Source organism: Borostomias antarcticus (assembly GCF_949987555.1).
Source record: "Borostomias antarcticus genome assembly, contig: scaffold_421, whole genome shotgun sequence".
NCBI lineage: Eukaryota > Metazoa > Chordata > Actinopteri > Stomiiformes > Stomiidae > Borostomias > Borostomias antarcticus.
The window spans coordinates 7501-35108 of record NW_028176381.1 but is presented as its reverse complement, the minus strand read 5'-3'; the positions used below and the strand labels follow the sequence as shown (position 1 = coordinate 35108).

The 27608-nt window shown below is 44.1% G+C and overlaps 4 protein-coding genes across 4 annotated transcripts in view; 2 read left to right on the top strand and 2 right to left on the bottom strand.

Moving 5' to 3' along the window:
• Positions 1-244: 244 nt before the first annotated feature.
• On the bottom strand, positions 245-5689 carry cUnh16orf89 (chromosome Un C16orf89 homolog; the record flags this gene model as incomplete). Its single annotated transcript, XM_084462531.1, has 8 exons — positions 245-348; positions 569-658; positions 1155-1259; positions 1482-1644; positions 3306-3423; positions 4211-4361; positions 4470-4622; positions 5527-5689. 8 exons carry the CDS (start codon positions 5687-5689, stop codon positions 245-247), a joined length of 1047 nt encoding a protein of 348 aa, XP_084318657.1.
• A 2059-nt stretch (positions 5690-7748) lies between these two features.
• alg1 (ALG1 chitobiosyldiphosphodolichol beta-mannosyltransferase) lies at positions 7749-14704 on the top strand. The gene is made up of 13 exons (XM_084462528.1): positions 7749-7964; positions 8420-8497; positions 8598-8701; positions 8928-9076; positions 9646-9735; positions 10300-10410; positions 10820-10941; positions 11450-11488; positions 12527-12586; positions 12771-12881; positions 13316-13430; positions 13869-13944; positions 14187-14704. The coding sequence occupies exons 1-13, from the start codon at positions 7820-7822 to the stop codon at positions 14319-14321; spliced, it is 1335 nt and encodes a 444-aa protein (XP_084318654.1). The 5' UTR covers positions 7749-7819; the 3' UTR covers positions 14322-14704.
• Positions 14705-14749: 45 nt separating this feature from the next.
• Positions 14750-18882, bottom strand: eef2kmt (eukaryotic elongation factor 2 lysine methyltransferase). The gene is made up of 8 exons (XM_084462529.1): positions 18717-18882; positions 18375-18437; positions 18205-18285; positions 17346-17447; positions 16774-16907; positions 16228-16472; positions 15364-15513; positions 14750-14876 (listed from the first exon to the last, which is right to left on the bottom strand). Exons 1-8 carry the CDS (start codon positions 18843-18845, stop codon positions 14776-14778), a joined length of 1005 nt encoding a protein of 334 aa, XP_084318655.1. The 5' UTR covers positions 18846-18882; the 3' UTR covers positions 14750-14775.
• A 1303-nt stretch (positions 18883-20185) lies between these two features.
• The window catches only part of pigq (phosphatidylinositol glycan anchor biosynthesis, class Q), a gene marked incomplete at its 3' end in the record, with an annotated part of 12195 nt that continues 4772 nt past the window's right edge, over positions 20186-27608 (top strand). The window contains exons 1-4 of the mRNA XM_084462530.1: positions 20186-20232; positions 23721-23942; positions 24102-24348; positions 25468-25766. Coding sequence (XP_084318656.1) covers positions 23790-23942; positions 24102-24348; positions 25468-25766 — 699 coding nt within the window. The 5' untranslated portion in view covers positions 20186-20232; positions 23721-23789. The remainder of the gene's footprint in view (positions 20233-23720; positions 23943-24101; positions 24349-25467; positions 25767-27608) is intronic.

Here is a 27608-nt window from a genome sequence, read left to right as displayed (position 1 = left end):
CTTTTGTTTTAAATGTCTATAATGTCTTCCTTTTTGTTTTAATGCTTTTAATGTCTCATGTAAAGCACCTTGAATTGCCCTGTGGCTGAAATGTGCTATATAAATAAACTTGCCTTGCCTTGCCTAATGTACCAGGCGAGCAGGGTTTGCACTGCTGGTTCCACGCAACCAAAATCAAACTAAATCAAGTTAAATCAATCGTATTTCATCTGTACTGTGGGGAGGTGTGTGGCGTGGGTGCGCCTCAGGTGAGCGGTCTCTTCGTGATGTCCTGCTCGGTCAGGTAGTAGCTCAGGTACCCTCCAAGCGCGCTCACCGCCACGCCCGTCATGTGACTCGAACAGCCATCTGCCAGGGGAGGAGAACAGCCATCAGGTCCAATCAGAACGACCAACTCCCACACTTGAATAGATCTTCTATCTTCATATACATGGCGTATCATTACACGTATGATGGTCCAAGGGTACCTATAGCTTCTAGGAGATGAGAGTTCTCAGGTTCTAGACGGACCTCTCTTCTCCCTATAGCTTCTAGGAGATGTTGGTTCTCAGGTTCTGACCAGACGTACCTCTCAGCGTCTTCTCCCTCCTCTTCACTCTTCTGTGGGGCTGCAGCGTCTCCAGAAGCTCCTCCCCCATGATCTGGGTGATCCTTCTCTCTGCGGAGCAGACATGGAACCACATGAGCTCAGAAACACTAGGAGAACCTTCTCTTTGGGGAGCAGGCATGGAACCACATGAACTCAGAAACACTAGGAGAACCTTCTCTCTAGGGAGCAGGCATGGAACCACATGAACTCAGAAACACTAGGAGAACCTTCTCTCTGGGGAGCAGGCATGGAACCACATGAACTCAGAAACACTAGGAGAACCTTCTCTATGGGGAGCAGGCATGGAACCACATGAACTCAGAAACACTAGGAGAACCTTCTCTCTGGGGAGCAGGCATGGAACCACATGAAATCAGAAACACTAGGAGAACCTTCTCTCTAGGGAGCAGGCATGGAACCACATGAACTCAGAAACACTAGGAGAACCTTCTCTCTGGGGAGCAGGCATGGAACCACATGAACTCAGAAACACTAGGAGAACCTTCTCTCTGAAGAGCAGGCATGGAACCACATGAACTCAGAAACACTAGGAGGATGCTCTCACCATCTTTTCCAAAACATCCCACTTCCTGATCTTGCAACCTCAGAATATGCTGCAGCCAATCAGATTTGTAGAAGTCTGAGAAGCCCGCCAATCCACACAGCAGTACTGAGAAAAGAAATGTCACATTTTCAGAGAAAAAAAATTGAAGATGATAAAAATGATAACACCATACTACACATTGGAAATGGACAAGCTATTGGGTAATACCTTCATGCATAATAGCTGAAACAACTCTTTGCTTTGCATTTAAATGTGATGTTACACAATCACCTTGTTCTCAAATAATTATTTCTATGCTACGTTTTGAGGTGTTTTCAAAGCACTGACTGTTCTCGATGAAGATGTCCTGGGTTTGCCCGGTGAAGCCGTTGTTGATGATGTCCTGGTTGCTCTTCATCATGTTGGAGCAGAAGATCTTCTGGTAAGATTGCTCCGTGAGGTTCGCCCGTGACTCCCGCATGTCTCCCTTCAGCATGTTAGAACAACCTTTCTGAGAGAGGGAGGGAGGGATAGAGAGAGAGAGGGAGGGAGGGATAGACAGAGAGGGATGGAGGGATAGAGAGAGAGAGGGATGGAGGGAAAGAGAGAGAGAGGGATGGAGGGATAGAGAGAGAGAGGGATGGAGGGATAGAGAGAGAGGGATGGAGGGATAGAGAGAGGGATGGGGGAGAAAGAGGGAGGGAGGGATAGAGAGAGAGGGATAGAGAGAGAGGGATGGAGGGATAGAGAGAGGGATGGAGGGATAGAGAGAGAGAGGGATGGAGGGATAGAGAGAGAGGGAGGGAGGGATAGAGAGAGAGAGGGATGGAGGGATAGAGAGAGAGAGGGATGGAGGGATAGAGAGAGGGATGGAGGGATAGAGAGAGAGGGATGGAGGGATAGAGAGAGAGGGAGGGAGGGATAGAGAGAGAGGGATGGAGGGATAGAGAGAGGGATGGAGGGATAGAGAGAGGGATGGAGAGAGAGAGAGGGATGGAGGGATAGAGAGAGAGAGGGATGGAGGGATAGAGAGAGGGATGGAGGGATAGAGAGAGAGGGATGGAGGGATAGAGAGAGGGAGGGAGGGATAGAGAGAGAGGGATGGAGGGACAGAGAGAGGGATGGAGGGATAGAGAGAGAGAGGGATGGAGGGATAGAGAGAGGGATGGAGGGATAGAGAGAGAGGGATGGAGGGATAGAGAGGGAGGGAGGGATAGAGAGAGAGGGAGGGAGGGATAGAGAGAGGGATGGAGGGATAGAGAGAGAGGGATGGAGGGATAGAGAGAGAGGGAGGGAGGGATAGAGAGGGAGAGGGATGGAGGGATAGAGAGAGGGATGGAGGGATAGAGAGAGAGCGATGGAGGGATAGAGAGAGGGATGGAGGGATAGAGAGAGAGGCATGGGGGGAGAAAGAGAGGGATGGAGGGATAGAGAGAGGGATGGAGGGATAGAGAGAGAGGGATGGAGGGATAGAGAGAGAGAGAGGGAGGGATAGAGAGAGAGGGATGGAGGGATAGAGAGAGAGAGAGGGAGGGATAGAGAGAGAGGGATGGAGGGATAGAGAGAGAGGGAGGGAGGGATAGAGAGAGAGGGATGGAGGGATAGAGAGAGAGGGAGGGGAAAACAATAGGAGAAACAGGAAAAAGAGTAGAGGGGTGAGAGAAAATCTACAGTAGAAAGAAACATTAAACCGGTGTCCAGGCCTTGGATGATGGAAGTGTAGCATGAGGACCCCAGGACCATAGAGACATGCATGTGTCCAGACTGAGGTTGACGTCTCCGCTCCACCAAACGTCAACAGCGCTGCTGTAAATTAAAAATCTGACTTGGTTTAGTTTAGATTTCAAAGAACACGCTGAGTGGTCGGTCAAGCTGGTTTCAAACAAAGACAATACGTTTATTCTATGTTACGATTTGCAAGTCGGACTCAAGCACAGGAAGTGAATCCAGGCAAGAGTGAGTGACTGGGGGACGAAAGCGATAGTTTATAACGTGAAAAAGGAAGTGACACAGTTTCAGGATGAAGAGGACAGGGAAGTGATGTCACACAGGAAGAATTTGTAGTTTTAACAGACTGATTCTAGAGGAACGAATTACAAAGTTAGAACAACAGTCAAGTAGGAAAACAAAACACTTTGGCGAGACTTGAATTTCATTCACGCTGCTTCTCACCATCGCCCCGATCATGAAGTACAGCAGCTGGTGGGACAGGGAGTAGTGCGGGCAGCCGAAGCGCGTCATCGTGTCCCGACAGGACTTGGTCACGATGCAGGGAGTTCCGTTATTCTTCCTTCCCACAGACAGAGAGCAGGAAGAAAACAGAGTCAAGCGTCTCATCTGGGGACGGAGCGCTCTGAGGTTCATCTGGGGACAGAGCGCTCTGAGGTTCATCTGGGGACAGAGCGCTCTGAGGTTCATCTGGGGACAGAGCGCTCCGAGGGTTCATCTGGGGACGGAGCGCTCTGAGGTTCATCTGGGGACGGAGCACTCTGAGGTTCATCTGGGGACGGAGCGCTCTGAGGTTCATCTGGGGACGGAGCGCTCTGAGGTTCATCTGGGGACAGAGCACTCTGGGGTTCATGATGATGAAAACTGTGTCAATGTCCAAATATTTGTGGACCTAACAGAGAGAGAGAGAGAGGGAGCAAGAGAGAGAGAGAGCGAGAGAAAGAGAGAGAGAGAGAGAGAGCGAGAGAGAGAGCGAGAGAGAGAGGGAGAGAGAGAGAGAGCGAGAGAGAGAGGGAGAGAGAGAGGGAGAGAGAGAGAGAGAGCAAGAGAGAGAGCGAGAGAGCAAGAGAGAGAGCAAGAGAAGAAAGAGAGAGAGAGAGAGAGAGCAAGAGAAAGAGAGAGAGAGAGAGAGGGAGAGAGAGCAAGAGAGAGAGAGACAGAGAGAGAGTGAGAGAGCAAGAGAGAGAGCAAGAGAAGAAAGAGAGAGAGAGAGAGAGAGAGAGAGAGCAAGAGAAAGAGAGAGAGAGAGAGGGAGAGAGAGACAGAGAGAGAGTGAGAGAGAGAGAGAAAGAGAGAGAGAGAGAGAGTGTGCATGCATGTAGATGAGAGTGCGGGAGCTGCATGGTTACCAGGTGCCTAGCAGCAGCGTCATGCACTTGTCGCTGAGCTGCTCGTCGTAGCACTCCATGGCCCTGGTGGAGGAGTAGGCCAGGGACGGGTCTGTGGAGCTCCACGCCGGCGGAACCACCCAGAACGTCCAGGTCAGCAGGGGCTCAAACTCTGGATAGAGAACAGACAACATGGACAACCAACTCCGCCAAATACCTATGTGGGTTTAGATTCCTTGGGATATGAATCAGGTGTGTTTAATCACGGTTCTATTATGACCTCGGTAGTATTTGGGGTCGTTCTCTGCCAGCGCTGAGATGGCCTTCTCCAGACCCTGGTCCAGACGTTTCACCAGCGCCACGGCGGAGGTGCGCTGAGCCCAGCTGACCGGGTCGGTGTGCGGCCATGTCCGGACCGCCTCCTTCAGCTCAGCTAGAATGGACCAGCAGTTACCAGGGGTGGAGGGGGTGGAGGGGGGGGGTGAAACACTCCTGCTTTTCTGTTATTACATCTATTTTTTTTTTCGTCTATTTTTTTCTTCTTTCTTTTATTTTTTTTCTTTCTTTTTTTTTTACAAAGAATGATATACAAACATTCAGGAAGAAATAACAGCACACACACACACACACACATATATACAGTAGGCTATATAGTATATATGTATACATATGTGTGTGATGTATATATATATATATATATATATATATATCAAATTGAAAGGATATAAATGTACAAAGATCATAAAAACGAAATAATACAAGGAAATAAAATAAAAACAAGGATACACATACATGATGGTATTATAGGTCTAGTCAGGGTTTTCGGGGAAAACAGTTCAAGTGTTTCAATAATCTATTACTTTTTTATTGTTTCCTAAACTGAGTGATTTAACAAACTTGAATTCAGTACAGCAGCTGCCTGAAATTAGGCTGTCGTAGCCTATAACCCCACATCTACAGTATCACCATTAAATAGGTTGGTTTCACAAATTATAAGATTATATATTATTAGTTACTCTTGACATACACTCAACATTAAAACAAAAACTACAACTGCAGGCCAACACTAGATTATACATAGTCATCACAGGACTCAAGATGGATCAGAAGAGCAAAATGATTGAGCAAATTCAGGACACGGAGGAAAAAAGTACCCAAGGTGATGGGTTTGAATCCCATAACAACACTGGAACGCAACGTTACAACGAATAACATCAATCAATCAATCAAAGGTTTATTTATATAGCGCATTTCATACCCAGAGGCAACACAATGCGCTTTAATAACAGGCTAAAAAAAGCATTACAATCGAGGTGTTATGACAGTATTGGACTCACCCTGCAGAATCAGGTACCCCACAGCCCCGTCGAGGTTAATGTTCTGGTGCTCCGTCTCTAGGAACGATGCGCCCTTGCCGAGACTGCGGAGGATGGCATCGATGGCTTCTTCATGCGACGCGGTGGCCGAAACAAGGGCGAATATTAGGTGGAACCTTGTCATTTTACACAAACTATCATCATTCCCGAACCTCATTTTGCATCTTCGAGAAGAGGAGTGGACAGGGGGGGGGGAGTCCTGGAGACAAGCCTTGCACAAACCACGTCACGTGGGTTCCTATAGTCCGATGGGAATTAGGCCTAGTCTAAAATGTCATTTAAATGTAATAAATAAACTGTTAATTAGTCACCTCGAGTTTCAATTTAATAAATAAACTGTTCATCAGTCCTCGATTTGTCTGAACAGACTCGACTCGTTAACTAGGCTATAGGCCAATCAGCTGCAGACTACCATGCCCATGCAAGATACAGTAGGACTATTATGACATTCATCTAGGCTATGGAGGCAAGGCAAGGCAAGTTTATTTATATAGCACATTTCAGCCACAGGGCAATTCAAGGTGCTTTACATGAGACATTAAAAGCATTAAAACAAAAAGCAAGACATTATAGACATTTAAAACAAAAGGCAGGACAAATTAAAAGCATTAAAACAAAAGGCAAGTCATTATAGACATTTAAACAAAAAGCAGGACAAATAGAATACAGGAATAAAAGTGACAGTGCAGTATACTGATAAACATAGCTCCTCTTAGAAAGCAGTGGCAAAAAGAAAAGTCTTCAGGCTTGTTTTAAAAGAAGCAAGAGTTGCAGCAGACCTGCAGTTTTCTGGAGGTTTGTTCCAGATATGTGGAGCATAAAAGCTGAATGCTGCTTCTCCATGTTTTGTTTGCAAAACATGGAGTTTGCATGGAGTTTGCAATGCCAGTCCAGTAATTATCTTATAGCCTGTATGATGGTTATACAAACTGTGTCTGTTTGTTAAAAGCACAAACAACTGATGCATTTCCAACTGCCTTGCCCCAAGTGCCAGAGAGAGACCTGACTTTTTTTTAGTTGTAACTACAATTCATCCTGAAAGCGGGATTCTATTTTGAACACAGTATCCAAGGTTAAGGGAATCATTTTATAGATCTACACCAAATATTTACTTTTTATTAATCCTGAAAGCTGGATTCTATTTTGAACATACAGTATCCAAGGTTAAGGGAATCATTTTATAGATCTACACCAAATATTGACTTTTCATAAGACAGATAACATTTGGCTGGAGCTTTTGCATAATTGATATTGAACGAATCATTCTACATTTCCCATGTTTGCAACATTGTAGCACTTTAAAGCAGGTGCACGCGCGGGCCCTTTAACGATTTTGTATTTTTTTTATTTTTTTTAAATAAATCTTTATTAATCAAGGTACAAAACAGTACAAAATGTACAGTACAAAACAATACAAATTAGCAACAATCAATCAATACAAAGAATGAAATAAAACAAATTTAAAAATAATACAAGAGCCAGGGTACATATATCAAGCCTTTCATACAAACAAATCAAAGAAGGAGCACAAACTCACTGTCTTCGTAGCCTTCTTATTATTGGAGGAAAAAATAGTCTTTATGTATTGTTTGGTTTCATTTTCTAGAATTTTGAACAGGGGTTTAGAGTTAGTACATTTGGATTTGTGAATGTGAAATTTTGCTAAAAGAACTATTAGGTTAATAATATAATATTTGGTTTTACTGCCAATATCTTTAATGAAACCAAACCAAACATTCTCTAGACATAGAGTGAAATCAGGGTCAATATTATCAATAATAAATCTACTTAGATCCTTCCATAGTTTTTTTGTATGAGTGCAATGCCAAAATAAATGAAGAAGTGTTTCTGGGAGTACATTACAAAATGAACAATTAACATTGATATCTTTCTTAAATTTGACAAGATAGTGATTTGCAGGATAATATCTGTGTAAAATTCTAAAGGAGACTTCTCTTATTTTATTAGTCAGTAAATACTTATGGGGTAAATTCCAAATATATTTCCAATTGAGGTCTTTTGCAAAAACAATATCACTCTGAAATAAGCGGGCCCTTTAACGAGGAGCTCAACTCTCGCGAGAGGTGCCACGTCACTCGGAACAACAAACATGGCGGATGCCAGCGTCTCCACACCTCTACTCACAGGCTCATTCATACTTTTATTATTAGTGACAGGCTTTTATTTAACCGGAATAAGTGCAATATGGTCACTTCTCGTTTTTCCAGTGAGTGTCGTGGTCGTATCCCAGTTGATGAGGAAGCTACGGAAGCCCGGTGGGCTCACGCGGCGCGTGTGCGTGTTGGTATTGGGAGATATTGGACGCAGTCCTCGCATGCAGTATCATGCAATCTCTCTCAGCAAACACGGCTTTAACGTGACTTTTGTCGGATTCCTGGGTAAAATAACAACCTACATAACAATAATAACAACCTACATAACACTAATAACAACCTACATAACACTAATAACAACCTACATAACACTAATAACAACCTACATTCAATACACTCTTGTCTGTCACAGTAGGCTAAATGTCATACTTTGTTTGTAAGTAGGCCTAACCCTTTGTGTGTGTGTGTGTGTGTGTGTGTGTGTGTGTGTGTGTGTGTGTGTGTGTGTGTGTGTGTGTGTGTGTGTGTGTGTGTGTGTGTGTGTGTGTGTGTGTGTGTGTGTGTGTGTGTGCGCGCTCTTCAAAAGCAGAGGTTGCTGTTGTGGGATTCACAGCAGTGTATTAAAAGAGCATTTTATTTCATACAAAGGCATAAATGTCAGGCTTTAGTCAACTTCACACACGCTGTTGTCTATAGCGCACAGTGAGGTGGGGTTTTCAAATGAAACATCTCATTCCCAGGTACCAAACCTCATCAGGACATTATTAGAGATGACAACATAAAGATCGTCCCCATTGGCGAAGTGAAAGGCCTCCAAGGTAGGTTATTTGATTAGAAAAGTGGACACACATAGTGCTTAATATCATGTAGGCCCACAGTAGTGTGGTTGTGTTTATCTCTGTGTTTCTGTCTGGTCAGTTGGTCCTAGGATTCTTACATACGCTACCAAAGTGATGGTCCAGTCACTGCAGATACTCTCTGTGTTACTGAAGATGGAGGTCCAGTCTCATATTCTTATGCAGGTATGCCAATACACCCACTGTGTGTGTGTGTGTGTGTGTGTGCGCGCGTGTGTGTGTGTGTGTGTGTGTGTGTGTGTGTGAGTGAGAGAGAGAGAGAGAGAGATTATGTGTGTAAGAGAGAGAGAGAGACTTGTTGGTAACATGTTTCAGAATGTGGACTGGAATAGCTTGCTTAGAAAATATGATGATAATAAAAAGTATTTCTCATTTCTTATATTCCCCCCAGAACCCTCCTGGTCTGCCTGGCATAGCAGTGACCAGCCTGGTGTGCGCTCTGCGCGGCACCAAGTTCATCATAGACTGGCACAACTACGGCTACACCATCATGGCCCTTTCCCACGGCCCGGGACACCCCATCGTCAGGGTGGCAAAGTGGTCAGTCCAGTGTAATGGAATTTAACTGATCTAGTCAAAAAAGGATTTACCAAGATTCGCTCAAAAGGTTAAGTCTGGTTTATTGTGAAAACATACGAGCGCAAGGACTTTCTGGACAACGCAGCAGAGTGGTTTATCCAGACAAGTGAGTTTAAGCTCGCCTAGTACCGCCTTATATGTGCTCAAAACACAGGTATGGTGCTTCCAGGATGTGATTGGCTACTCCATTGTACGTCATATGAAATGGCAGGCGTGGCCAAGAGTACAGACATGTGACATGAGAAAAAGGCGTCAATTGGGGACAAAGGATGACAAAGGATGGTTATTCTGTTGTAGACAGATTCAAAGTGTATGGCCTCCTGGAGGCCATTTTGTATGTTAGCACAGCTATGTGAATATTTGGGGGAGGTGATGAATTACAAAAGGAGAGAGAGAACAAAGGTTTAAGGTGTTTGGATGTAAATTCCACAACACCAGCCAGATGCACCCTGTCTCACCCCGTCTCGCCCAGATGCAGCTGTGAAGGTTGTTTTTGGTTGAGATTGAGCCTCTCTCTGCTCCCACATCAGGTACGAGTGGTTCTTTGGACGTTTTGCCCGTCACAACCTGTGTGTGACCAACGCAATGAGGGAGGACCTGCAGAACAACTGGGGCATCAAGTAAGGGTGTCTCTCTATAGACCTGTGTGTGTTCAACAGGCTACATGTAATTTAAGCAATAAACCACGAGAGGCCGTGTGTTATAGTGATTTTATAACAGCTAGAGGGCGTTGTTAGTTGGTTTATTGCTTTTATACAACGGTTACTACATCTATTAGTGTAAAATAAACACACAGCAATGTCAAATATTAACATTTATTCAAAACGAAGCATCATTCCCTCAATTCCGCCGAGCAAAATAGTTCCCCTAACAAAAGGGTTGCCAAGCAACAACAACAACTACAATGCATTGGATCAAACGGGAGGCGCGTTAATACTGAAAATGGAATGATATGCGGTCCCAGGTGTGTGTTACAAAGTATTTTAACACGGCTTCCAGCCAATCAGAATCAAGAACCAGAACTAACCGTTGTATAAAGACACATTGACATATTGATTCCCCAACAGTCAGTAGATGTATGTCTCATCCTTGTCAGTTCATAGCTGGTCTGTGGTAAACCTCACTGATTTGACTGGCAGCAGAAACAGCAGTACTTTAACGTGATCGTTCTTTCGCGTACGTAGGGCGACCACATTGTACGACAAGCCTCCTTCTATATTCCAAGAGACGCCGGTGAAACTCCAGCATGACCTGTTCATGAGACTGGCCGATACGTATCCTCCGTTCCAGCAGAGGTGAGTGGGACCAGCGTCTCCCACAGGGAGGTCAGAGTTCATCTGCTGAGTCACAACCCAGTTAGATAAAGAGTTAAGGTGGCCGGAAAAGATGTCCGCTCAAGTCTGAGAAACACATTCAGCTTCTCTGTGGGCAACATCTCCATTCACAGAGCTGCTAGAACACCTGGAAAAGACAGTTTACATAACCTGGAAAGTGGATATGTAAACTGTATATACATATATATTACATATATATATATATCAGTGTGTGTAATAACTTTGTTATATGGTTATAACGTCATAATAGCCCTTTGGGATTGGATGTCACTCACGTGTGTGTGTGTGTGTGTTTGTGTGTTTGTGTGTGTGTGTGTGTGTGTGTCTGTCTGTCTGTCTGTCTGTCTGTCTGTCTGTCTGTCTCCTGCAGCGATGGGACCGGTGGAGGAGGGACGGAGAGGACGGCCTTCACAGGCCGTGACCCCGCAGGCGACGCCGTGACTCTGACCCCAGGCCGGCCGGCCCTCCTGCTGAGCAGCACCAGCTGGACTGGTCAGTTCGCCCGCTGGGACGACCCCCCGACCTGGACACTCCGAGCCCCCTGCTCTCCCAGGAACTCACATTATGAACCTCGGCAACAAGTCAAGTTCTTGGTGTTATTTGATTGGCTGCGTTCCATAACTAACTCTTGGCGGTTGAATGGTCACAAGGGCTGGTCTTGTCTTAGATACCAAGCTTTCTCAATATATCTGGCGAAAACAAAAATCTCCTCTCTGAAAAACCAACTCAACAACTGTTATATGTTGTTGTTATAACAAACCAACTGTTCTATGTTGTTGTTATAACAAACCAACTGTTCTATGTTGTTGTTATAACAAACCAACTGTTATATGTTGTTGTTATAACAAACCAACTGTTATATGTTGTTGTTATAACAAACCAACTGTTATATGTTGTTGTTATAACAAACCAACTGTTATATGTTGTTGTTATAACAAACCAACTGTTATATGTTGTTATAACAAACCAACTGTTATGTCGTTCCCTTACTGTTTCATAGAGGATGAGGATTTCTCCATTCTTCTGAAGGCGCTTGAAGGTACTTCCTCTCTCTCCTATCCTCTTCTATCTACTTATACTTCCTCTCTCTCCTATCCTCTTCTGTCTACTTCTACTTCCTCTCTCCTATCCTCTTCTATCTACTTCTACTTCCTCTCTCCCTATCCTCTTCTATCTACTTCTACTTCCTCTCTCCTATCCTCTCTATCTACTTCTACTTCCTCTCTCCTATCCTCTTCTATCTACTTCTACTTCCTCTCTCCTATCCTCTCTATCTACTTCTACTTCCTCTCTCCTATCCTCTTCTATCTACTTCTACTTCCTCTCTCCTATCCTCTTCTATCTACTTCTACTTCCTCTCTACTATCCTCTTCTATCTACTTCTACTTCCTCTCTCCTATCCTCTTCTATCTACTTCTACTTCCTCTCTCCTATCCTCTTCTGTCTACTTCTACTTCCTCTCTCCTATCCTCTTCTGTCTACTTCTACTTCCTCTCTCCTATCCTCTTCTATCTACTTCCTCTCTCCTATCCTCTTCTGTCTACTTCTACTTCCTCTCTCCCTATCCTCTTCTATCTACTTCTACTTCCTCTCTCCTATCCTCTTCTACTGCTGTCACCTTTAGACTGTTTACTAAGCTTTCCTATATCTGATTCACCTGCTGTTTATTCCCTGACCTTGTTGAGATGCCAGGACTACGTGGGTAGAATCAGAACCCTGTGTGTTTCTCTATTGTATTAAAGGTACCCAATGTAGTTTTTGACCACTAGTATGCGCTCTAGAGCAAATTTGAGAAGGCGGTCCCCGAAAATCTCGTACTACGTCATCGCGTCAATACGCGGAGCACATAATAGTGACGTTTCACACACTTTTGTTGTTTTCAAAACATTAGCTAAATATTATTTTGCGAAGAAATGACAAGATAGGAAAGACATTCGAGTGATTCGACATGTTTATTAGACTACGAGGAACCATATAATTGAGGGATTTTGAAAATAAACAAAGAATGGATTGTTTTGATTCACGTTTCGTTGGGTACCTTTAATGTGTGTCCCCTGTTCTTTTCTGGTCTCGACAGAGTATGAGGCCTTTGTCCAAGATGGAGCCTCCCTGCCCTCTCTGGTCTGCGTCATCACAGGTGCCTCAACGCCGCCACGCCTCTCAGCCAAACAAACACAGCAGTAGGCAGCCAGCTAGGCTGGACAAGGGTCAAGGGTCAGGTCCTCTGACGGCTTTAATCATTGTGAAAACACGGTATTAAACTATTGTTTCTACAGACGAAAATCCAGTATGAAAGTACGAATGGTTACCTGTGGTTCCAGGTAAGGGTCCTCAGAAGGACCACTACAGGAAGCTGATAGACGCTCTGCACTTGGAACACGTGAGCATCTGCACCCCCTGGCTGGAGTCAGAGGACTACCCCGTCCTCTTGGGTATGTGAGTCCCTGATTCACCCCGTCCTCCTGGGTGTGTGTCCCTGCGTCCTGCTGGGTGTGTGTGTCCCTGCGTCCTGCTGGGTGTGTGTGTCCCTGCGTCCTGCTGGGTGTGTGTCCCTACGTCCTGCTGGGTGTGTGTGTCCCTGCGTCCTGCTGGGTGTGTTTGTCCCTGCGTCCTGCTGGGTGTGTGTGTCCCTGCGTCCTTCTGGGTGTGTGTGTCCCTGCGTCCTGCTGGGTGTGTGTGTCCCTGCGTCCTGCTGGGTGTGTGTGTCCCTGCGTCCTGCTGGGTGTGTGTATCCCTGCGTCCTGCTGGGTGTGTGTGTCCCTGCGTCCTGCTGGGTGTGTGTGTCCCTGCGTCCTGCTGGGTGTGTGTGTCCCTACTTTACCACCGTCTTGGGATTACAGCTCTGTGTGTGTGTGTGTGTGTCCAGGCTCTGCGGACCTGGGTGTGTGTCTCCACAGGTCGTCCAGCGGTCTGGACCTGCCCATGAAGGTGGTGGACATGTTTGGCTGCTGTCTGCCCGTCTGCGCCGTCCACTTCAACTGGTGAGGAGAGGCCAGGAGAGGCCGGGGCTGTGAGGAAGGAGAGGCCGGGGCTGTGAGGAAGGAGAGGCCAGGGCTGAGAGGAGAGGCTGGGGTTATGAGGAGATAGAGGCCGGGGTTATGAGGAGATAGAGGCCAGGGCTGAGAGGAAGGAGAGGCCAGGGCTGAGGTCTGAGTGTGGGAGCTCCTCCTCCATCACCACAGACGGAGCCCACATGGGAAGTGTAGTTTTCTGTCGTGTAGTCCATTGAGTATCTTCAGTGTGCTTGCATCCCTTTGTTTGATATCGGTGAATGAAATTGAAAAGGGATCAATTGATACGTATCAATGTATCAGTGTCCAGGCAGCTTTTACTGTACCAGACCAGGGTGAACGTGGAGTTCATTAACAGTTCTAGTTTGTGCTCTGTGTCCAGTTTACAACCCGGTCATCTCTCCTCAGCCTCCATGAGCTGGTGAAGCACGAGCAGAACGGCCTGGTCTTCCACGATTCCCAGGAACTGTCCGAGCAGCTCAAGGTACGAGGCCCTGCTGTGGTACTACTACTGGGCTGAGTTTCCCAGAGGCATCGTAGCGCTACGACGAACGCCGTAGCTTAGGATGAACGTAGCACTACGACGCCTCTGGGAAACTCAGCCCAGTAGTAGTACTACAGCAGCCCTGTTCTGTTGGAGGTCGAGGCAGAGGCAGTGAAGCAGGTACATCTGTCTTGGCTCAGGGTTTGACCCAGCGTCTGACCGTCTCTGCTTGTGTCCCGTAGTCCCTGCTGTGGGACTTCCCCAGCGCCGAGGGACAGCTGGTCTCGTTCAGGAACAACCTCCGGGCCAGCGGGGGGCAGCGCTGGGACGAGAACTGGGACCTCAACGTCCTCCCCTTGCTGGCAGCCGCCCGGTAGCAGCGCTGCGGACGGCCAGGACGCTAGGACAACGTCACGCGGGACCACAAGGGTCCATGTTGCACGAGGAAAAGAACGAGGACATTTCTATCTTTGGGTTGTGGGAGTCATGGGTCAACTTGAAGTTAGCGTGTCTCCCTAGTGACCGAGGCGACTGTTGAACATTGTTAAACCAGGAATGAAGCCGAGCTGATCTCAGCTTCGCCTCAAGTCTGTGGAATAGGACAGTGAGACGTCACGGCGTAGCTTCAAAATGAGAACATAGCAGCACAGTCTCATCTGCTCTAAGAGGCTTCGCATCGTTGGGCTCACAAAACACTGCTTGACCAACAGCAAACGTCTTCATTCCCTCTTTTAAAAAGACTTGAATGTATGAATGGGACTTTACACAATGTCTATTTTCTGTAAATAAAACTTTATCGCACACAAATAAAGAGGCAGGTACGGTACAAATTCATATGTACAGTTTTATCAGCTCAATGGCGGAGAGCCTGTTGTAAGGGAAGACATGGGTCACCGGTCCTGTGATGACATCGTGGCGGATTCCGGCATTTTCTACGACGAGAAAAACACGTTTTTGGAATTAGTTCAGTTCCCTTGAACCCCTCGAATGAAAACATGCTCCCTATCAATGCAGTGTGTATAGATAGAGACCCAGGTTTCTTTCCTGTAAGCTATACAACTAGACGGCCTCTAGAACCAGCAAGGAAACTCGTCAGATACAGTCGAGCCCAACCACAGGACACTACTTTAGTAAATGGTAAATGGACTGCACTTATATAGCGCTTTTCCACCTTAGCGGCACTCAAAGCGCTTTACAATGACCTCTCGTTCACCCATTCACACACACATTCACACACCAATGGCGGTAGCTGCCATGCAAGGTGCTAACCTGCTCATTGGGAGCAATTTGGGGTTAGGTGTCTTGCTCAAGGACACTTCGACATGTGGACAGTCGGAGCTGGGATTCAAACCACTGACCCTTCGATCACTGAACAACCCGCTCTACCAACTGAGCTACAGCCGCCCCTTGGCTGCTTACCAAGCTGGTGCTTGAAGCAGTTGTATGTGTGTGGGTTCCTGACGGTGGAGGAGATGAGGACGTCGGGGGGACGTCCTGAGGACGAGCACCGGAGGGCCTTGGAGAGGAGATTGACCAGGCAGCCGGTGACCTCGGGGTCGAACACCACGTCTGTGTGAGGGGAGAGAACAGCAGGTGGAAAGGCACTCAACTTTTTTTTTAGTCCACAAAAAAGTTATTGGTATGTTATGTTATTATTATTAACAGTACCATATCTTTGTAAAAATCATGTCACAAATCACGCAATTCATAACGAATTAACTCAGCAGCACCTTTGGTGCTTGGCCCCCTAATAATGAAGTAATTAATTAAGTAATTTAGAAAGAGCTGATGTTATAGAATTTACATCCAAACACCTTAAACCTTTGTTCCTCTCTCTCTTTTGTAATTCCAAACACCTCCTAAACCTCTGTCTTCCTCACTTCTCTTTTAAGATTGTTGTTTCCTCACCAGGACAGGAAAGGCCTCACACTTCAACCTTCCCGTCCTGGCTCAGGCCTTTTGTTCCTTTGTCTATATTCAAAGTGTACCGCGCTTTTCTTTTCATCCCTCGACCACTGTTTGATATCCGTCACCTTACTATGACGTACAATGGAGTAGCCAATCACATCCTGGAAGCACCGTACCTGTGTTTTGCTCGAATATAAGGCAGAGCAGGACCCAGGGCCGGCGCTTCTCTGGATAAACCACTCTTGTTGCGTTGTCCAGAAAGTCCTTGCGCTCGTATGTTTTCACAATAAACCAGACTTAACCTTTTGAGCGAATCTTGGTAAATCCTTTTTAACTAGATCAGTTAAATTCCATTACACTGAGCCGATACTGTACCTGCAGCGATGACCGTGGTGGCTCCCATCTCCTCCAACTGTTCCTCTGTCACGGCGCCCCAGTCTAGCTCCTCCACAGAAACTCTGGGGGCGTATTGGTTGGCCAATCCATTTAGCTGGACGTTGTCTCTCAGTTTCTGCAGGACTCTGCCGTGACAGTCACTGAAGACATATCTGGAGGGGTTGCAGGAGCGACACACCGTTATCCCCGTCAAACCCACGCCACTACCCAGCTCCAGCACGGTCCTGGGGAGGAAACACACACGATCCAGTCAAGTCCACAACACATGCTAATAAAAACACATGCGAATAAAAACACATGCTTATAAAAACACATGCTAATAAAAACACATGCTAATAAAAACACATGCTAACGCTAATAAAAACACATGCTAATAAAAACATGTAACTACCCACCTCATCCCACTTCATGAACTGGCTAATGAAACAAAAACTACACGTCCCATCAGACTACAGACTAATGACCACCGATGACTACATGCCTGTCAGTAAACACACACACACACACACACACACACGTCAGTACCTGCCAGAGAAGATGTGTGGGTTGTCCAGCGCCCACTCTGCCAGGTGCAGGGCCGCGTCCCAGGTAACGAGCCCCGTGGTGCCCTCTGAGATCAACGCCGCGCTCTCCGACAGGCTCACTGTGGCTCCGCACGGCTGTAAACAACAACAACAACGACAGGCTCACTGTGGCTCCGCACGGCTGTAAACAACAACAACAACAACGACAGGCTCACTGTGGCTCCGCACGGCTGCAAACAACAACAACGACAGGCTCACTGTGGCTCCACACAGCTGTAAACAACAACAACGACAGGCTCACTGTGGCTCCACACAGCTGTAAACAACAACAACGACAGGCTCACTGTGGCTCCACACAGCTGTAAACAACAACAACGACAGGCTCACTGTGGCTCCACACAGCTGTAAACAACAACAACGACAGGCTCACTGTGGCTCCACACAGCTGTAAACAACAACAACAACGACAGGCTCACTGTGGCTCCTCACGGTACCATAGGTGACCTTTTACATGACAGGAAATATTACAATTTAAATATGCGATCAAATAGATATGCATGGTTTTCACTGTACCAGTAAGTAGCTCTTGAAGCATTCGGACCTCTCCTCGGTGCCCAGAACGTGGCCCAAAGCATCGTACAGCTCGTCCAACGGCTCTGGATCGGTGGATTCATGCTGTAGAAGAGAGAGAATTGTTCAGCAAAAGTGTTGCTCGTATGGAACAACTTCACTAACAGGAGTCCTGGGTTCCCAGAGGCAGTGAGCAATAATGGACCCAGGCACACTCACACACACACAGACATACACCAGTCCTGGGCTCAGATCCCCTTCCCCTCACCCTAACCCGGGTCCGTATCCTTTTCCTACCCCGACCCTACCCCTGACCCCTGCCTCTATCTGGGCCCAGGCACATTCACGCACACACAGACATACACCAGTGTTTGCCATGTCTCTCCTATGATGTTATTAGCCTCTCTTACTCTGAAAATGTAATTTAATGTTATTTATTGCTCTATAAATGTTCTTAGCCGGTAGACAAACATACTCCAGGAGCTTGCTCGATCGCCTTGTTGAGAGGGGTCAGGGAAGAATGTTTACAGCTCACTTATCTGGCCCCCGGGTGATTACTGTTTTTTTGCTTCCCTCTGGAATATGTAGAGAGTGGGTCGTCTGCCCACCTCCCTTGTTCTCTGTAAAGCGCATTGTGTTGCCTCTGGGTATGAAATGCGCTATACAAATAAAGCTTTGATTGATTGATTGAATAGAACATCATTATGTTAGTGGAGGGGAAGATTTGACTTGATTCGTCTCCTAACGCTGAGTTTTTGGAAATACAGTAGTGCAAATAGTTTTGAAATGTGTCATAATATGATGGAGCAGCTGTAGGTTCATAATAGCCAGGGTTTGAGAGGACATGTTGATACTCACTAACCCTTTTGATCAGCTCGGTGAGGAAGAGTCTCCGGTACTTGACTGATGGAGGGTGCTTGCTGCACAGCGAATGAAGGCATGTCTGTGAAAAGAGATTTGAAAAATACTCACTGGTCACAGGGATATGCTTCAACAATTTAGCTGCAGATGAGTGAAAATATGTGGGCCTACCTGCTTTAAAATCTCTAAGATCAAGTCTGATGATTTGTCATTCTCGAGGGCTCTTTGGAGGAGCTGTTAATGCATAAAAAATAAACATACAGTGCATTACAATAAAATTGGAGAATAAACTGTAACGTTGGGTTGATTGTTGGTTATTGTGGGCTTGTTTGTTTGTTTATTAGGATCTCTTTTAGCCATCGGCTAGTCTTCCAAGAGTCCTCAACTAAAACATACAGTACAATACATACAATGTATACAATAATGCAGAAAATACTACAATTAGTAGAAAATACTACAATTCATAAATAGAATTCAAGAATAAATAAGAAAAGAGCTGGGATAGAGACTTACAGTCCAAGGGAAAGTGGGCAAACGGCTCATAGCGAAAAAGGAGACTTTGAAGGCATGTAGGACATCCGTCTTGTCCCTCTCGCAAGAGACTTTATCGTTTTCGGTGTCATCTTTTGAATTGTCACTCATTTCAGCTGAGATAACGTGTTGATTTCGACCATGGATGATTTGATTTCGACTCAGATCTTTTGGGACATGTGTGCGCTCGTTCTTTACTTCCGTATTAGCCGTGAAGCATGATGGTCAGTGTAGTTCAGAACAGAAGGAGAAGCAGGAATATTATTAAAGGTATGATGTGTAATATGTGGATTATTTCCGCCATCTAGTGTCTAAAGATAAGAACTGCAACAACACAACACAACGTATTGGTTGCCAAAAAGCAGGACGACGAGACTCGGACATTTTACCAAAAGTTTAGCTGAAAAGAGTGAGCGGAAGTGGACGGAATAATGCCGTTTTATAGTCGCACACACACTAATCAACATCTATTATGCTGCTAATTCATGGAAGTATAACGTTTGCTGGCTAATCTCACAGTGGTGAAGCTAGAATAGAACCTGGCAACCCAGCGCGCAGTACCAATGCTGTAATACTATTGGCTGGTATGATATCAAAAGAGTGTCATTGTCGGGCAGTCAAAATTTCATAATGTAATAATTTCAGACAAAATGTATTTTTTTATGGAAAAGCAATACTTTTACTCTGCAGCTTTCGCAAAGCCCTATGGATGTATTTTTAAAAAAAATGTTTATTTTAATCCACATATTACATATTATGCCTTTAATGATGACATTTATAAATTGTGACAAATTATTTATGATAAAAGCATAGCCAGGAATAAGAAGAAAATTACACCTCATGACATAATAATTTATAAATTAACCATTTAAATGTGCTTACAGGACTCTGATTTGAAATGCACGTCCACAGTTCTTGATAACGTGCATGTTTTTATATTTGTAGCCTATTAATATGATCTCCACAGATAACTGAAACCCGCTGTATTTACTGTTGCTGCTAATCAGCCCGCTCTTTTCTTGCTGTGTCACTGAGTGCAGATAACCCACATACAGTTATTCATTCAGTTGAAAAGCCCAAAGCAAGCAGAGGAACATTGAAAGTGAGTGGCTAGTTTAATTTCATGTGTGTTAGGATTTTTATTTTGTTCATTGTTAGGATTTAATTATTTTTGATTCATTTGAAATAATTACTTTGTTAAATAAAAGAAGGAAAAAAGTACATTTAGGCTACTCAAGTGAGTTTGTTTTTTTCTAAACATGACGGAAGTTATATAGACTGATACTAGTCAATAGTTATTTTGGTAATAATGCGAAATTTATATTGAAAACAATGCAAGAATTATAAGCGTTGATTGCAAAGTACAACATTCTACAGTATTCAAAACTACGAAGCCTTAGGAACTACTGTACACTAGCTATCAACCCGGAGGATAATTTGTGACGGACTGTCAACAACAAAGATGGCGATCCTCTCAAGCTAACCTGCTAACGAAAGGGTAAATTGTATTGTTACTAGATAGTAATAACTCTCTCCCCCGTCTCTCACAGGTTAAACTATATTGATATGCACATGTAATGCTACAGCAAATACACAATTGGACATGTAGTTTATCGTTCACATCAGTTTGTCGTTTTTTAAAGAGTGATTATTCATACTCGTCGTAGTAGTACGGAGTTATGGTGCGTTCGTTTATAACTGGGAGGTGGTAAATTCCGACTTGCTACTAGGAATTAAATAAAACACCTCATGAACTCGCACTTCCTCGTCGCAAATTCGGATATGTTTCTCAGCCTCCAGTTGCTCGAATGCACTAGATATAACTAGATAACTGTGATATAATGGTATATAGATATAACTAGGTAACTGTGATATAATGGTATATAGATATAACTAGGTAACTGTGATATAATGTTATATAGATATAACTAGGTAACTGTGATATAATGGTATATAGATATAACTAGGTAACTGTGATATAATGGTATATAGATATAACTAGGTAACTGTGATATAATGGTATATAGATATAACTAGGTAACTGTGATATAATGGTATATAGATATAACTAGGTAACTGTGATATAATGGTATATAGATATAACTAGGTAACTGTGATATAATGGTATATAGATATAACTAGGTAACTGTGATATAATGGTATATAGATATAACTAGGTAACTGTGATATAATGGTATATAGATATAACTAGATAACTGTGATATAATGGTATATAGATATAACTAGGTAACTGTGATATAATGGTATATAGATATAACTAGGTAACTGTGATATAATGGTATATAGATATAACTAGGTAACTGTGATATAATGGTATATAGATATAACTAGGTAACTGTGATATAATGTTATATAGATATAAGTAGGTAACTGTGATATAATGGTATATAGATATAAGTAGGTAACTGTGATATAATGGTATATAGATATAACTAGGTAACTGTGATATAATGGTATATAGATATAACTAGGTAACTGTGATATAATGGTATATAGATATAACTAGGTAACTGTGATATAATGGTATATAGATATAACTAGGTAACTGTGATATAATGGTATATAGATATAACTAGGTAACTGTGATATAATGATATATAGATATAACTAGGTAACTGTGATATAATGGTATATAGAAAAAACTAGGTAACTGTGATATAATGGTATATAGATATAACTAGGTAACTGTGATATAATGGTATATAAATATAAGTAGGTAACTGTGATATAATGGTATATAGATATAAGTAGGTAACTGTGATATAATGGTATATAGATATAACTAGGTAACTGTGATATAATGGTATATAGATATAACTAGGTAACTGTGATATAATGGTATATAGATATAACTAGGTAACTGTGATATAATGGTATATAGATATAACTAGGTAACTGTGATATAATGGTATATAGATATAACTAGGTAACTGTGATATAATGGTATATAGATATAACTAGGTAACTGTGATATAATGGTATATAGATATAACTAGGTAACTGTGATATAATGGTATATAGATATAACTAGGTAACTGTGATATAATGGTATATAGATATAACTAGGTAACTGTGATATAATGGTATATAGATATAACTAGGTAACTGTGATATAATGGTATATAGATATAACCAGGTAACTGTGATATAATGGTATATAGATATAACTAGGTAACTGTGATATAATGGTATATAGATATAACTAGGTAACTGATATAATGGTATATAGATATAACTAGGTAACTGTGATATAATGGTATATAGATATAACTAGGTAACTGTGATATAATGGTATATAGATATAACTAGGTAACTGTGATATAATGGTATATAGATATAACTAGGTAACTGTGATATAATGGTATATAGATATAACTAGGTAACTGTGATATAATGGTATATAGATATAACTAGGTAACTGTGATATAATGGTATATAGATATAACTAGGTAACTGTGATATAATGGTATATAGATATAACTAGGTAACTGTGATATAATGGTATATAGATATAACTAGGTAACTGATATAATGGTATATAGATATAACTAGGTAACTGTGATATAATGGTATATAGATATAACTAGGTAACTGTGATATAATGGTATATAGATATAACTAGGTAACTGTGATATAATGGTATATAGATATAACTAGGTAACTGATATAATGGTATATAGATATAACTAGGTAACTGTGATATAATGGTATATAGATATAACTAGGTAACTGTGATATAATGGTATATAGATATAACTAGGTAACTGTGATTTAATGGTATATAGATATAACTAGATAACTGTGATATAATGGTATATAGATATAACTAGGTAACTGTGATATAATGGTATATAGATATAACTAGGTAACTGTGATATAATGGTATATAGCTGAATGCACACAGGTCGGAGGTAGGTATTTTGCCACTTGCGACTTGCCACCTCCGACCACAAACGAATGCACCATTAGCTACCGTTAGCTACTAGATATCCACATCCCAGACTGCATGAACTGCTAACACTATCTTTCTTGTTTATACTCTTCTCATTTTATCACAACAACATGACAGTTGGATTGACTGTGATGAAATGATGTGGATATCTTGTAACTCATGGCTTGCTCTGTGATGGGATGTTGTACAGTAGTTGTACAGTATGCCTCCGGCTTGGTTACCATAGAAACATTCACTAGGCTCAATATTAGAAGGTCAAAAGAGGTCAGCAGCAACAACTGAGTCGAAATAATTGATTTTAGCCTCCACATTGAAAAGATGACAAATTTTTTAAGGCATTTATCATTTTCAGGCACATTCACGCACACACAGACATACACCAATGTTTGCCATGTCTCTCCTATGATGTTATTAGCCTCTCTTACTCTGAAAATGTAATTTAATGTTATTTATTGCTCTATAAATGTTCTTAGCCGGTAGACAAACATACTCCAGGAGCTTGCTCGATCGCCTTGTTGAGAGGGGTCAGGGAAGAATTTTTACAGCTCACTTATCTGGCCCCCGGGTGATTACTGTTTTTTTGCTTCCCTCTGGAATATGTAGAGAGTGGGTCGTATGCCCACCTCCCTTGTTCTCTGTAAAGCGCATTGTGTTGCCTCTGGGTATGAAATGCGCTATACAAATAAAGCTTTGATTAATTGATTGATAATCAATCGCAGTTGTACAGTATGCCTCCGGCTTGGTTGCCATAGAAACATTCACTAGGCTCAATATTAGAAGGACAAAAGAGGTCAGCAGAGCTGTGAAGGGCAACAACTGAGTCGAAATAATTGATTTTAGCCTCCACATTGAAAAGATGACTTATCTTTTAAGGCATTTATCATTTCACTGAGTCAAAAACTTGTTTCCTATGTCTGGTTCAGACGTCAAGACCAATTATATTTGACAAAACACTATCAAGCCTGTTGCTTTTCTACAGTTAACAGTGCCGTTCCTCTGTTATCCCACCCCAGATATTTGACTCTCCGTTTTGCCATCTCTGGAGGAGCCTCGTCTTCAGCCTGAACCCCTGAGCTGTAGCCATGGTGCTGAAGATCTTCTTCCCTCAGTGCTGTAACCGGGCCGACAGCGGGCTCCTGGTGGGCCGCTGGGTCCCTGGTCACGACGCGGCCGTAGTTCTGGCTGTCATCCACTACCCCTTCATCCCCGGGCAGGTGAAGCGCTACATCAGCCAGGTGAGTGGACAGATATGCTAGGCCTGCGCTACACCTAGCACAGCTCTGACATGATCCACCCTCTAGTCCACCTAGCACAGCTCTGATATGATCCACCCTCTAGTCCACCTAGCACAGCTCTGATATGATTCACCCACTCCTCCCACCTCCCTACCCCAGGTCCAGCGCCGGAGCCAGGTGGAGCTGGCGGTGCTGGGCTCCTGGAGCATGCCCAAGGAGGGCCAGGATGGCATGGACAACTTCCTCAGGGACCTCAGCACCATCTTCCCCCAGGGCCGCTGGCTCCAACTCAGCCGCCGGATAGGAGAGACGGGCTTCAGGTGCCAGGTGCTCACCAGAGACCAGCGTGAGTCTGACCGGGCCAGAAGAACCCAGAGTGAGTCTGACAGGGCCAGAAGAACCCAGAGTGAGTCTGACAGGGCCAGAAGAACCCAGCGTGAGTCTGACAGGGCCAGAAGAACCCAGAGTGAGTCTGACAGGGCCAGAAGAACCCAGAGTGAGTCTGAGAGGGCCAGAAGAACCCAGAGTGAGTCTGACAGGGCCAGAAGAACCCAGCGTGAGTCTGACAGGGCCAGAAGAACCCAGAGTGAGTCTGACAGGGCCAGAAGAACCCAGAGTGAGTCTGACAGGGCCAGAAGAACCCAGCGTGAGTCTGACAGGGCCAGAAGAACCCAGAGTGAGTCTGACAGGGCCAGAAGAACCCAGAGTGAGTCTGACAGGGCCAGAAGAACCCAGCGTGAGTCTGACCGGGCCAGAAGAACCCAGCGTGAGTCTGACAGGGCTAGAAGAACCCAGAGTGAGTCTGACAGGGCCAGAAGAACCCAGAGTGAGTCTGACAGGGCCAGAAGAACCCAGAGTGAGTCTGACAGGGCCAGAAGAACCCAGCGTGAGTCTGACAGGGCCAGAAGAACCCAGAGTGAGTCTGACAGGGTCAGAAGAACCCAGAGTGAGTTTGACAGGGCCAGAAGAACCCAGAGTGAGTCTGACAGGGCCAGAAGAACCCAGCGTGAGTCTGACAGGGCCAGAAGAACCCAGCGTGAGTCTGACAGGGCCAGAAGAACCCAGAGTGAGTCTGACAGGGTCAGAAGAACCCAGAGTGAGTCTGACAGGGCCAGAAGAACCCAGAGTGAGTCTGAGAGGGTCAGAAGAACCCAGAGTGAGTAAAACTGATACGTTAAGACCCTTTAAATAAAGTGTTTCAGAGTGCTTGCTAATATGGTTAAAGAAAAGCTATCCTAGAATCAAGTATAATACAAATCACAAATAGACAATAAATAGTCACAAGTTAGATCAACAAAACTTTGATCCGATTTATGAGTAACTTTGTTCAAATGTATGTTTCCTGAGAGGAGATCGAGTCGTACTCATAGTGAACTGAGCCGCCTTCATTACAGTCTGCAAATGAAATTGCAGATTACTGCAAAACAACAGTGTAAAGGTAGCTTGGTCCTGATGCACCGTGACTGAGGCGCTAACCGGCGGAGCGCTAACCGGCGGAGCGCCACGCGTCTCTGCTCCTCCACAGACGGGAAGCCTGAGAAACAGGAGCTGAGGGAGGAGGAGGCGCAGAGCAGCGGGGACAGGGACGCAGCCCAGGGACCAGACGGGGAGGAGGACGAGGGACGAGACGGGGAGGAGGACGAGGGACGAGACGGGGAGGAGGACGAGGGACGAGACGGAGAGACGGACGAGGGAGGAGACGGAGAGACGGACGAGGTGATGTTCGTCCACTACGAGCAGAGGAAGGTCATGCTGTCACAGCTCCACCCCGTGGAGAACGGTCACCACGACCCGCAGGCGGACGCCCCCTCTGAGCTCCGGCAGGTAATGGAGAGACATGGCTTAAAGGGATTGTTCTCTCTCTTAAAGGGATTGTTCTCTCTCTTAAAGGGATTGTTCTCTCTCTTAAAGGGATTGTTCTCTCCCTTAAAGGGATTGTTCTCTCTCTTAAAGGGATTGTTCTCTCTCTTAAAGGGAATGTTCTCTCTCTTAAAGGGAATGTTCTCTCTCTTAAAGGGATTGTTCTCTCTCTTAAAGGGATTGTTCTCTTAAAGGGATTGTTCTCTCTCTTAAAGGGATTGTTCTCTCTCTTAAAGGGATTGTTCTCTCCCTTAAAGGGATTGTTCTCTCTCTTAAAGGGATTGTTCTCTCTCTTAAAGGGATTGTTCTCTCCCTTAAAGGGATTGTTCTCTCCCTTAAAGGGATTGTTCTCTCTCTTAAAGGGATTGTTCTCTCTCTTAAAGGGATTGTTCTCTCTCTTAAAGGGATTGTTCTCTCTCTTAAAGGGAATGTTCTCTCTCTTAAAGGGATTGTTCTCTCTCTTAAAGGGATTGTTCTCTTAAAGGGATTGTTCTCTCTCTTAAAGGGATTGTTCTCTCTCTTAAAGGGATTGTTCTCTCTCTTAAAGGGATTGTTCTCTCCCTTAAAGGGATTGTTCTCTCTCTTAAAGGGATTGTTCTCTCTTAAAGGGATTGTTCTCTCTCTTAAAGGGATTGTTCTCTCTCTTAAAGGGATTGTTCTCTCTCTTAAAGGGATTGTTCTCTCTCTTAAATGATTGTTCTCTCCCTTAAAGGGATTGTTCTCTCTCTTAAAGGGATTGTTCTCTCTCTTAAAGGGATTGTTCTCTCCCTTAAAGGGATTGTTGTCTCTCTTAAAGGGATTGTTCTCTCTCTTAAAGGGATTGTTCTCTCTCTTAAAGGGAATGTTCTCTCTCTTAAAGGGATTGTTCTCTCTCTTAAAGGGATGGTTCTCTCTCTTAAAGGGATTGTTCTCCCCCTTAAAGGGATTGTTCTCTCTCTTAAAGGGATTGTTCTCTCCCTTAAAGGGATTGTTCTCTCTCTCTTAAAGGGATTGTTCTCTCTCTTAAAGGGATTGTTCTCTCTCTTAAAGGGATTGTTCTCTCTCTTAAAGGGATTGTTCTCTCTCTTAAAGGGATTGTTCTCTCTCTTAAAGGGATTGTTCTCTCTCTTAAAGGGATTGTTCTCTCCCTTAAAGGGATTGTTCTCTCTCTTAAAGGGATTGTTCTCTCTCTTAAAGGGATTGTTCTCTCTCTTAAAGGGATTGTTCTCTCTCTTAAAGGGATTGTTCTCTCTCTTAAAGGGAATGTTCTCTCTCTTAAAGGGATTGTTCTCTCTCTTAAAGGGATGGTTCTCTCTCTTAAAGGGATTGTTCTCTCCCTTAAAGGGATTGTTCTCTCCCTTAAAGGGATTGTTCTCTCCCTTAAAGGGATTGTTCTCTCTCTTAAAGGGATTGTTCTCTCTCTTAAAGGGATTGTTCTCTCTCTTAAATGGATTGTTCTCTCTCTTAAAGGGATTGTTCTCTCTCTTAAATGGATTGTTCTCTCTCTTAAAGGGATTGTTCTCTCCCTTAAAGGGATTGTTCTCTCTCTTAAAGGGATTGTTCTCTCTCTTAAAGGGATTGTTCTCTCCCTTAAAGGGATTGTTCTCTCTCTTAAAGGGATTGTTCTCTCTCTTAAAGGGAATGTTCTCTCTCTTAAAGGGATTGTTCTCTCCCTTAAAGGGATTGTTCTCTCTCTTAAAGGGATTGTTCTCTCTCTTAAAGGGATTGTTCTCTCTCTTAAAGGGAATGTTCTCTCTCAATGTCCAGACGCTCCAGGCATCAAGACCCCCAGCGTTTTGAATCCACTTTAGGCCTCGTTTTCATAGC